Source organism: Aphelocoma coerulescens, chromosome 12 (assembly GCF_041296385.1).
Source record: "Aphelocoma coerulescens isolate FSJ_1873_10779 chromosome 12, UR_Acoe_1.0, whole genome shotgun sequence".
Taxonomy (NCBI): Eukaryota; Metazoa; Chordata; class Aves; order Passeriformes; family Corvidae; genus Aphelocoma; species Aphelocoma coerulescens.
Window position 1 is genome coordinate 1,704,814 of NC_091026.1, and position 12,529 is coordinate 1,717,342.

At 43.2% G+C, this 12,529-nt stretch overlaps 1 protein-coding gene across 7 annotated transcripts in view; it reads left to right on the plus strand.

Moving 5' to 3' along the window:
• The window catches only part of IQSEC1 (IQ motif and Sec7 domain ArfGEF 1), a 281,157-nt gene extending 275,636 nt beyond the window's left edge, over window positions 1–5,521 (plus strand). For 6 of the 7 annotated variants that reach the window (XM_069027864.1, XM_069027865.1, XM_069027866.1 and 3 more), the window contains one exon: window positions 852–5,521. In XM_069027864.1, the coding sequence (XP_068883965.1) occupies window positions 852–1,340 (489 nt within the window). In that variant the 3' untranslated portion in view covers window positions 1,341–5,521. The remainder of the gene's footprint in view (window positions 1–851) is intronic. The other variant, XM_069027872.1, reaches the window with a different exon arrangement.
• Window positions 5,522–12,529: the final 7,008 nt, after the last annotated feature.

Genomic DNA, 12,529 nt, shown 5'->3' on the forward strand with positions numbered 1-12,529 from the left:
TGTGGATTTCATGAGATTTCATTCATCTTCAAACCATTTATATATACTGTTCATGTCTCTGAATTCAGCTTGCAGATTTTTTCTTTTTTTTTCCTCTCCTTTATTTTTTTTGTGTTTGCTTTAGGTAGATTGCAGTTTAAATCTAGCACACTTTGCCTAAGTACTGTTGTGTCCCATAACTCTTTAAAAATACAAACCCCAAACTTCCAGCAACTAAATTCCAGGCTAAATAACAGAGAATGTTGGACCACAGGTCAGAACAATACAACCACATAGAAATCTTAGTGGCAAAAATGGTATGGTTCCATTTAACACAAAATGCAGAGGTAGGCCTGAGAAGCAGCACTGTCACATGTAGTAGTGGAAAACTACTATAAATAAAGTTTTAAATACCGTTTTAAAATATGAACTGTAACTGTAATATTTGCTGCTGTATGTTTAACTGTTTAGGTTGAATTTAATGTAGCTTTTTTTTTTTTTTCTTGTGGTAAAAAAGCAAGTATGGTATTTTTTGCAGTATTTTAAAATGTATTTTTCCTTTAAAAGCACACTCGTAGGTCTTATATCATGTTACTCTTCCGTGACTTTTTTTTTTTAATTTAAAGTCCTATGTTTTGATGTCAAAGTACTGAGAGAAAAATCACTCAATGCTTAACATCCCCTGAGAAGGGCATGAGCGCCCCATTGGCAACTTAGGGAAGGTGGAGATAAAATTTTTCCTTGAACCCATGACATAATCCACCCATGTGAACCCTGAAGGAGGAGTTTGTGGGTCAGTGTGAACTTCTTTTCTTTTCCAACATTTCAAGATTTTTTTTTTTAATTTTTACTTTCTATTAATTTCTTTTTAGGGGTCCATCATTAGCAGTCCTCACATGCGCCGAAGAGCTACATCAACCCGAGAGTGTCCATCTCGCCCTCACCAGACTATGCCCAACTCCTCCTCACTCCTAGGCTCCCTGTTCGGTAGCAAGCGGGGCAAGCCCCCTTCCCAAGGCCCCGCGGCCCCGCAGCCCCCGCACCACGCGGAGGGCGCGGCGGCGGCGTCGCACCCGCACCACGCGCAGTACTGCCACGCGCAGAACCCGCCGCCCTACCACCACCACCACCACTACCACCCGCCCCCGCACGCCCCGCACCCGCACCACCCGCACCAGTACCACCAGCACGGCCACGGCCCGCACGCCCCGTTCCTGCCCCACGGCCACGGCCACGGCCCGCACCCGCCGCACCACGGCCCGCACCCCGCCCACGGCCCGCACCACCACGGGCCGCCCCCGCCGCCCGCCACCGCCGCCAGCACCAAGCCCAAACACAGCGGCATCAGCACCATAGTCTAGGCCTAAAGACCTGGGCCTAGTCTAGGCCTAAAGACCCTCCTCGTAACTCTAGTTTTAAAGCCAGCTACAAAGGCACTTGCAGCAAACAACAGACCACACCGTCAGTTTTTACCTAGGCCGTTTAATGAGCTTAAAGGCTTGCTGTTACTAAATAAAATAATTCCGGTTAGCCCAGGACATAGTGGTTTTACTTATCTGCTGGATAGATGTTCACCACCATCTGGTTAGTTCTTATTTCCAAACTTGCCTTGAAAACATGCTGCTTGCTGAATCTGAGGAAAGCTACCTTTTACACCAAATCCCTGGACAATTTTACACGCATAATGAAAAGCTAGCCTATGAAAAAAACAGGAAAAAAAGTGAGACAGAACCAAGTGTTGCATTCTTGCTCTTTTATTCTCAATGGGCAAAAAAAATAAGTAGACCTGATATGGTTGATGAAAGTACGTAAGTAAACTTTATATAATATAAATATATACATATAAATATATATATATATACTGTATAGTTAACATTTGTGCTTGGAAAGAAATTTTTTCAGTCCACAAAACTAGCAATATAGACTTTACAAGGAATTCCACTTACTTGATAGGACAGTATAATAGATGAATAGCATATGAAAGAGTAGACCAAAAACATTAAACGTTAGAAACCAATTTCAGACATTTCAGTATGTTCATCACAAGTCCCCTGGACTTGTTAAGATTTCTAAGCAATCATTACTAAATGTGCCAAGTAACATAGCATTTAAATGTTGTAGTCCAATACTGCTTTGTATAAATCCTTATTTTATTAACACGATGATATCATACGTAATCAGTATTAGAGCTGCTCTGCTATTTCAGGTAAGCAAACTCGTTAAGATGCAGTAATTATACCGTAGCAATGTAGGGTGCCCGCTTACCAGGGGGCACCTCCAAGCATTGGTCACACAAGTTCTTAGACACTTTAAAGGCTGTGATAACTGTGAATTTACATGATCCACATTTCTTTTGTAAGCATATGGATTGAACGACCACACGGGAAGAGTTCCGCCAGGTGCATGTAAACACTGCAAAAACATTCATCTCAAACATGAAAATGGCAAACCTCCATCCTTCTCAGCTACTTTGGTTCCTGTTTACCATAATTTCTCATTTTTACCCCCCACAAAGCTGAATTCTAGTCCAGAGTGTTTCCAGTGGAAGTGCTCTAAAACTTGAAGGTTTGTTTTAGAATTTAGTATAGGGTTTTATATATATATATATATATATATACTTAAAAAAAATAAAAAATCTGTAATTCCATGTAGCCATGTGCTAGCAACAAAGTGGCTTTACCATTTTTACTCATCACATTTGTTAGTTTGAAGCACCCAGCACTCAGCAGGCTGAGTTTATGCTCAAACCCTCACTTCCATAGTCCAGTTAGTTGCAAGACATCACATAAAAATAGGCTGTGCTGTTGTTGCTTACGTGTTGTAACCAAACCATTTGCAAATTTCTATACAATTTGTATCCCTAAATCCTGTACAAAATTATCCATGGCACCTACTTTGTAGTTTCAGCACTTTGAGCCACTGCAAGGACTTAACACCTAAACAGTAGAGACAAAGGAATCACAACTGCAAAACTGTACCAGCCTAAAAGCAAACCTTGAAGAGGATGAGCAAAAAGTTCCAGTAAGAGATGGGTAAAAGTAATCACAGCTCCAACCAGGCGGGTTTCCACGTAACAGTAATAAAAGTGTCCCAAATTAGGAGGACATGAGAGCAGCAGAGTGACTTGTCATGTTGGCTGGCTCATGGCACCTCTAACGTGGGGGGGATGGGAGAGGTTCAGTCATTTTTTCCCTTTCATACCATGGGTACCACAATACCAGCAAAACTGCAAACTGAGCACTTTGTTAACCTCCACAGAGAGCAAATACAGCAATCTAGAGTTGAGCCTTTTGTTTCCAGCAGTCCACGTTTGTTTCACACATGTGCAATATGTTTTCCCCTTCTGCTCCTTCTCCTCTGAAATGATCTCCGTGAAAAGAAAACAAGTGATTATTATTTTTCTGTATCATTCTATTCTAAATTCTGCGGCTTACCTTAAGAGGGCTCACCTGGGTCCCCTGAGGCTCTGTTCCTTGCAGTTTAAAAAATATATACTGTTCTTATAAGGGAAAGTAGAACTGTCTGCATGTCATCTAATGTTATTAGTGTGAGGCTACACTCTACATATTGTATAATTGCAAAATATATCAGTGTTACTGTTGATATTAGTTGAAGTAAAGTGATAACATATTTCAATATGTAGACTTTTCTTCATACATCTGTACCAATAGTAGAGTCTAACTGTAATTTATAGGTTGTTCCAGAAAAGATAAAGAACCATTCCAGTACAAACATCTCTCAGAAACTGCATCTTTTAATTAAAACAGAGGTGAGAAAGCTCCTCTTCACTGGGTGATGGAGTCTGTACTTGTTTCAGATGCAGAGGTGTAATATAAGTAAAATTCTGTGTATAGAATAAAAGCAGAATATGCAGTAGCAGTGGAGAGGAAAATCTGATTCACTGTGTTGATTAACACTGAAGATGTTAAATCTCCCAGATCTGCATTTGCTTTATGTTTAAAAAACCCTTTCATTCATTTAAATTAGAGTTACATATAAATATTCTGTACTGAAAGAGTAAGCCACAGTTTAATGCCTGACCACTGATTTTCATGTGCAATCAATGTATCTGTGAACCAAAGTGTTCAGGAGATGTCACAAACGTGCATGCACAGAAACATTTCCACATGGTTCTATGGACACTGGGAAGGAGGCTGGGCCTGCCCTGGGGGTGCAGGAGCTGCATGTGTGAAATCACAGCTCGTTTTGAGGCTGGTTAGAAACCAACACTGGTCATGTGAGAGCACACGATTTGGAAACTCTGTTCTTTCAAGCCAATGAGGAGAAACAGTGGACTTGACTTTTTTTTCCCTAGTTTTGTTCTGTTTTGTTTCTTAGACTATGTGTTTCTATGTACTCCAACCAAACAAACGTGTCTTGGTGCCAGCACAAGTCTCCAGACCTTTGCTGCTTGTTTAGGGTTGTAGTAAAACCTCTCTGACTCCGTCCTTGATTAACAGTTGCTTAGAGCAGTGTGGGCCATGCCTAGAATAGGAAAATTCCAGCACTTAACACTGCGTGGGGTTAAGAAAATGAATTAAAATGAATTCTTCAGCCTGCAGGCAGGAGTAGAATTGAGAAGGTTTTTCCTCAGATGTCATTGCCAATTACAAAGTGGTACAGAAGTGCATAGAGTGACCGTGGTTCTCTCTTCCCAAAAACAATGTGGCAAAGCAGTAATGCTGATTTGAACAAATGAAAGGGAAACGTAAAGAATGAAGGTGTGGCAACAAAAAAACATCTTTTCTGGGACAACAATCAAATATATATTTGGGGTTTTTATTTTTTTAAGTTAAGAATGAAATGTAAAACAGTGTAAAAACAGAAAACAAAGTTCATCCTAATATAATGTGCGTCTTGTATTGCTAAACAAAAAAAGAGTCTAACATACAGTGTAGAATGATTTTCCCATCATGTACTGCATGCAGCAGAAGCCTCTTGTTTCTTGATAAAATGAGCTGAAAGACGGTCAGCAGATATTTAAACACTGAATCTCTAGATGTTGACTTGCTGTTCCATATGAAGCTGTGTGTTTTCTGCAGTTAAGCATGCATTTTGCTGTTCCCTTGTAAAATACCATCGCACTTCTTGCCTGCAAAATGGATTCTCGTGTATATATTTAAAAGAAAAGTGGAACCAATAACAAGATTCGATTTGGAAAAGAGAAAAGGGGGTGGTGAAAATGGGACCAGTAGGGGGAATAGACAATTCTCTAAATTGTACATAGTGTGTAAATTAGCATTACTGTAAGTCTGCAGTCACTTTGAGGTTGCCTATCTCCTGCTAGGAACTTGAGTCAGCTTTGAGTTGTATTAAAATGTTAGAATTAGGTCTTGAATGCAGACTGTTAAAGACTTCAAAAATCATTATGCTTACAAGAAGCTTCTGTTCTGGGGAGGCTCGAGACCCCTTTTGTAACTCTGGGGAAGAAAGGAGTGCTTTCATTTTAATATGCATTCTGTTTGTAAGTAGTAACAGACCCTATTGATGTAAAACTATAACTGTGATCATGTGGAAAAATCAAATAAATCATTTAAAACTCTTCGTTTCTCATTTCGTGCAATCTAAGAGCTTCAAGTCTTCACATTTGAAATGAAGGAAATTCCTTCCAAAGGTATCCTGGCCCTGCTGAGGCAATGGGATTGCTGCTGCTCACTTCAGAGGGGCCAAGAATTAAAGGTCAGGCGGTGAGTGGAGTCTGTGACCCCTTCTCACTAGGCTTGGATTGGTGTGGTGGTGCTGTAATCAGTTCAGTTCTAGAGTCACTAAAGAGCAATGGCTCCAACAGCCAGGTGTGCAGGCAGACAGGGAGACAGTGACTCCAACACCCAGATGTGCAGACAGGGAGGCACTGCAGAGGCCCTGGTGGACAATTCCCAAACGCCTCGAGCCCTGGACAGTGATGACAGGTTTGAGACCACCTGCCCCGGGAGCTCTGTCTCCAGCTGACCCCGGGTGGTCTCAGGAGCTCCTGTCCAGGGCACTTCTGCCCTGCCTGGGGAGAGCCCAGTTTGTCCTTGCAGGGCCAGTCCTGGGCTGCTCCATGGAACCCATCCCCCAGGAGCTGGCAGTGCCTCCCTCCGTGGCCTCAGACCTCCTGCCCCGTCACTGAGTAAGTACTGCTCTGTTACTCCTCGTCCTCTCTGTTTGTGTGTGTCTCAGTTTACAGCCCAGAGTGATCCTTTGCCACACGTGGCCTTCCTGGTATTTGGCATCACATCCTGCAGTTGCTTTGATAACAACTGGGGGATATTCCGTTGTGTTCTGCCCTTTGTGCATTTCCAGCACTTCCAGGGGATTGCAGTGTCTGTAAAGCCTGTCCAAGCTAATGCTCAGCTGTCAATTCAAACTAAATACTGTGTTTGCTTCTGTTTTCTATGAATTTTAGGCAATTCTTGAATTATTTTGTGGGAATAGTCGACTGTGACCTGTTTCTGAAGGGCTGTTATTTCAGGATGTGCATCTTGATCAATGATTTTTTTTGACTGGTAAGTACTCACTTAGCATCATCCTCTGTGCCACCCTCTGAGCTGTGGGAGGTGGCCAGTGCCTCTGTACCACGGAAATGTTCTCCAGTGGAAGTAGAAGAATTTGCAGAGCTGTTCTTCACTGATACTTCTATTCCTAGTTTAGAAATTAAGATCTGTAAAATTTTGATACATTTTGAGAAGACAAGAGGTCTGCATGTGGCAGTACACAGGTTGCAGGAATGAGTTCTCATGCAATAAACAACTTCTCAAGCTCTTCTAGACAGCAACTTTTTAACAGCAGGTTCTTTCCCAGGTATTCTTTGTATTATTTTGGTTGAAATAAAGAAATGCAAGATTAAAATGATAGAAAAACAAAATAAAGAACTTTAAATGTTTTATCTGTATCTTTCTTCAGATTTTTGTTGACTTAACAGTTAATGAATTCTACTTTGTTTTTTCCAGTTGGCCTTAATGATTGATTTTCATTCAGAGTTTCATAAAAACAGGTATGGTATTTTAGCATATATTTATTTTCTTTTAATGGTTGTGCAGTGTTTTGTTCATCTACACCCTGTGCACGGGTGAGATGTGGGAGCCCCAGTGATTTCTGCATTTGTTGCAGGGAATTAGTCACACAGAGCCCAGAGTATCCCTTCCCTCCAGAGTTGTTCACCCCACAGCATTTTAGGTGGAGCTTGAAGCATTGCCCCAGCTTCCAGGGTTTTTTTCCTGCATGATTTAAACTGTCATGTCAAAAGGGATCAGAATTATCAAGGTGTGTGATTAAACCATATTTCAGCACATCTACCTACTGACAAATGTATTTGCATAAGAGGAACAATGTACTTAGAGTAAGGTGCCATAATAAACCCTCGTTGGTGTTATAGCTGCATTAAATACACCTTTTCCAGAGGAACCTTTCTGGGCTTTTACCCTACTTAGTGATTTTTGCTGCTGTATTTTGTTGACATAAAATTCCTGGAAGAGAACATACCACAGTTAATCTAATAGAAATATCTAAACCACACAAATATATCATTTTAGGTGTATTTTTTTAGTAGACTTTCTTTCTGTTTCCTATTATTTCAAGAATTAAAGCCAAATCCTGTATTACTCAGCAAAACTAAATCAACTGCAGGATGAGGCTGGTCATGAGAGTTAGGAAAAGCTTAAATTAATATCTCTGCTGGAAGTACTTTAGATAAACAAGATCTAAATGAAAGTTGTGTGGGTGATGCTGACTTGAAGCCATCACTTTTTTCAAATGTTTAGATTTATCACTTTTGCCATGTGAATAAATGCATATTTTTAGGGATAAAATGAAAAAAAAATCCCCTTTATTTAGCATTTTTGCAGTAACTGAGATGTGAAATTAGCAGCATGGTTCATGAGACACAGCAGCTGAAAGCAGCCACATGAGTGTACAATTCATCAGCTCTGCTGGGAAATGACACAACTGGAGCTTTCATTTATTTTTCATACTTGGACACAGTGCTTTAGACAGGTCTGTGTAATGAGCAAAGCAAAAATAATCTGTCTTTAATAAGAGGAGCAGGGGAATCTCATTCTAAGGCAAATGAAATGTTATGCGTGCATGATGGAAAACGTCTTTTCTCTGCAGCCTCTGAGCTCTGGTACAAAACAATGCCTCATTTCTGACCAGGAAATGGGCCCTGGGTTTGTGTTCAGGGAAGTGGGAAAAGCAGGGACTGTGCAGGAGTTGTGTGACTCAGCAGTGGGATCGGAGTGAACCAGGGCTGGGAATGAATTAATCTAATCATTGCCATTCTGGTTTTGTAGTGAGGAAGCAATCTGGCTGTCACACACGGAGCTTCCCACCTTCGGATCCAGCAGGATGGAGCTGGCAGGAACTCACCATTCCTGGGGCTGAGCTGTGGGGCAGGACAGGGAGTTGGGAGAGGGCACAGAGCCTTTGGGGAGTGCAGGAAGTGGGTGCTGCCCTGGGGTGAGGGAGGAGGGAAGCAAAGGAGCAGAGCTCAGCTGAATGCGGGACCCTGCAGGGAGGTACCACCCCCCTGCGCATCTTTCTCCTCCTCCACCAGCTCCCCGTGTGGTCCTGGCTGTTTATGCCTTCATTTTGCTGGCTACGATTCCTTTATGTCCATGTCCAACAAGAAAGAACATTTTTATTTAATGATTCACCCTATATATATCGTCCTTGCTATCCTTCTGGTAGTCTCGTGTCTCTGCTTCTGCCTCAGCCCGTACACCAGGCTCCAAAAATGCCTTTGCCATACCTAAAAATAAAATCTGACAAAACCCCACCAAAACCCAAACACCCCTGCAATCACCACAGCTTGAGATACTTCTGTTGTCCTTCAACCCCTGAGTTTGGAAGAGCAGCAACATTTTCCAGCCCAATGACAAATATGTGCTGAATGTTCCAATTCAGACTTTAAGCATCCCAGCTGTTTACAGCCCTGAATTTTCACAGTGTTTCAGCAGGTTTTAAAAATGTCTTTGATTATGTGCTAACTCTTCTGCTATCCCAGTCTGTAAATTTTCAAAATTGTCTGTATGTGTATTTTATACCTAAAGGTGGAGGAAATTTTGTTTCTACTCTTTCTAATTTTTTTCTGTTAGTGTAGCATGCACCTTTCTGGGCTGTTGCAATAGTCAGTGACCCTGCTCATATTTGCAGACTGACTGCATAGCTTCATGCAAAAAAATATATATACCTGTCTGTACATTAGCAGTGAACCACAGGGGACGTGGCCTGAGCAATTCCTCTGACTGCAGGAACTTGAAATGACTTGGAAAAAAAGCTGGTGAAAAAGCACTGGCATTTTGGGTCATCTGTTTCTCTTCCCAGATATGGAAAGGGAGAAACAGATGCCTCATTTGGGATGGAGCGAGTTATTGGACTGATACATTATTAATGAAGTGTTCCTGAGCTCATGGAGCTCCTTCCTTCTCTCCAGCACTAGAGTGTGATAAAGTTTATTTTGGCAAAGAGGTTCTTGACCCATCTCCTTTCTGTGTTCATTAATAGTGCCAAGATGTGCTTTATCCAGTTACTGCAAGGCCTTTTTATAGCCACCCTTGTCCTGTCACTCATGGCTGTCACCTGCATGTGGCATAAAGCCAGCAGGCTGGCCTGCTGCTCCTTGGGTGCAATCCCACAGTAAAGCTTCTCTCCTGCACTGAGTTCAGGTTATCTCCCTTCACTGAGCAAGAAACTTCATTTCAATACAGTGCTTGGCCTATTTTCCCTTGCTTGAAAAATTAAATCTTACTTGGCTGTTTAAAGAAAAAAAAAAGTGTAATTTGAAATAAAATATACTTCAAAACATGAGGCCATTTAGTGCTTCCTTTTAATCTAACATGGCAGAGCTGATGGACAACTTGCCTGTAAGTTCCACCTCAAGTTGTGAGGAATCCCTTTCACTAATAGAATGTATCTTTATTTTTCAGGTGGTTTCTGAGATGGCCACAGGGCAGTCAGTGTGGATGGACAACGCTGGATAAATGTATTTATGTATTTATAGAGTTTGTTTATGTATTTATGTATTTATACAGTGACCGTGTTAACATCTGTGTTTCAAACACATCACATCACTTCCACAGCGTGTAACCAGGAGCAAAAGTGGAAATACCAGTTCCTGCCCTCACCTTTCCCAGGATTTCATTTGTGAGCCAGCTTTTTAAAAAAATATTCCGAGACAGGAGTGATGCAATGAGCACATCATCACATGCCTGTGGGAAAGACAATTGTCAGTGTCAAGTGCAAAACTTTCGTACCATCTGTCAGGTTGAAAAGGAGCAAACAATGATTGCATAAAGAGAGGAGGAATTTTATGTATTTTCCTGGAAGTGCTGCAAAGCCTGGTGGATATTTTTATAAAGTTATTTAGTGACGCTTTTTCAGTAAATAAAATATCTGTGTCTCAAAGAGCTAAATGTTACCAGGTCATTATATTACTGAATACCAATTTTTAAGCAGCTGCTGGAAAAATACAGAAGAATAAAAAAGGAAAACTGAAGGGTAATTTTATGGTAGTCATTTACTGATCTCTACCTCTCTTGTATGAATTCCTTCTCAGGGAGGAATTCTTCCACTTGTGTGTGGAATGGGCTGAAATGGAATCACTGTGGGAGTCGTGGTTGGTCACAAAATGTGAGTTATGGGGAGCTGTAACAGCTGAGGGATTAGCTGGCCCAGGAAGGGAATCTGAAATGATGGGAACACGTGGATGAATACCTCAGTGGCAGAGACAGCAGAGAGGAGTCATAAATAAAAGTGGGGAAAGGAAAAGGCTGGGCATGTTCCTGAAGCAGAAGGCAAAAAATACCGATTTTTTTTTTTTTTCCAGTACATTGTGCAGTTCTGTGCAAGGCAGTTTGAAGATGTATCAGGTCAGGATGGTGGGATTCTGCAGAGAACTGCAGCTGCCAGGAGTGTGATTTCAGCTGAGATTGCACACAGTGCTGCAAGAGTTGCATGGATGGGACAAAATCTCTGGTGTGGCACCATTTGTCCAGCACAGGAGCAGAGGATTCTCTGTGCCAGTGATGGTCTGCCCGCAGTTTCATGCTGTGGGTGTGATTTCACCCCCTGTGATTGGAAAAACCCCCAGGTGTTTATGTAGGATATGCTCACAATGCCATCCTCATGCTTGGTGAATGAACACGCAGGGTGGGGTGTGCTGGCTGCTGCCTCAGTTCTTTTGAATTTCCTGATGAGGAATCTTTTCCCTGAGTTTCCCAACTGCCCAGCTTGTTTTCACCATTTGGATCATTTTCTTCAAGCAGTTCTTACCAAGCTCTGTTTGCCCTTTCTTTCAAGCTGCCACATCACCCCTTTGCACAGACCAGAACCTGCCTGACTTGTCTCAGGACAGGGCGGCCTCAATTTAGCCCTTTCATCTGTGGCATACTCAGTCTGGGAGGTGTTGTGGGACCCACACCTCTCCTGACCCCCAGGACAGTGTCTTCTGCCCAGAGCTGGGATGTGGCACTGGTGTGGCATCCCCTCTTCAACACTGCAGTGCCAGCCAGGTCCCCTCTCAGTGACAGTCGAGAGGCAACCAACATGGCAATTTATTTGGACTGCAAGATGAAAGGATTTACCTTTTATGAGTCCTAAGTAAATAAGCAAAATAAATGAGCTCGTTAAGCCTATGTTTACCTTTAGCACTTGTTCTTTGTGTAAAAGCCATTTTTTTACACTCTGCAGTTCCACACAGAGCAAAGCAAAATGAGGGCAGATGGACATGGAGATGCTTAAAATGAGAGAGTAGCAGCAGCCTTTATTTTTAACTTATTTTAGTTGAAAGAAATACTTCAAATAAATTAATTCTAGCCTTGAGTAAATGAAGTTTAGCATTCAGAAAGCCCTTCTGTGTCCCTGAGGAGTCCCAGCCACCTGCAGAGGAGAGCAGCAGCTGTGGGGTGCTGATGCTCCAAACCTGACCCTGACCTCTTGTACCGAAGGGGAGCAGTGAGCGCTTCTCAACCAGATTTCTGTGTCGGGTAACCGGCTCAGTAATTTCACGCGGGTTTGGCACTTAGGTTTGTAAAAAAGACCCCGCCTGCTGCCAGAGGGATGGCAGGGGAAAGCGAAGGAGGAAAGGGAATGCTCGGTGTAGGGCAGCGCTCACCGCGCGGCACGGTGGTCTGTCTTTGGCACTTCTTTACGTATGGAAAGGGCTGCAGGAGTGCGGGGCCGCTCAGGGCAGGGCTGGAGCTGCCGACACCATCCTGCTCCGGCGCCTGACACATGGGACACGGGGGTGAGCTTCGATGGATGTTTTGGGGCGATTTCCATGCGCTCGGTGTGCAGCTCAGCACATCCACCAGACCCACGCGGGGATGCAGCGATCCCTGCCTGCGGTCCTGTTCCCCGGCTGGCCCGCACCGCTGCTTTCGCTCCAGGATGGCGATTCAAAGACTCCCTGTATGGAGCGAGAGCTGTTCTCCGGTGGGCCGTGCGGCTCATGCAGGAGCTGCCGGCGCGGGGAGGGCACCGCGGGCCTCGCCTCTGGCGCTCCGGGCTCCGCCGCGCCCCAAACCGGACGCGGGCCCGGGGCAGTGAACCCTGAGCGGCTTTAACCCCATCG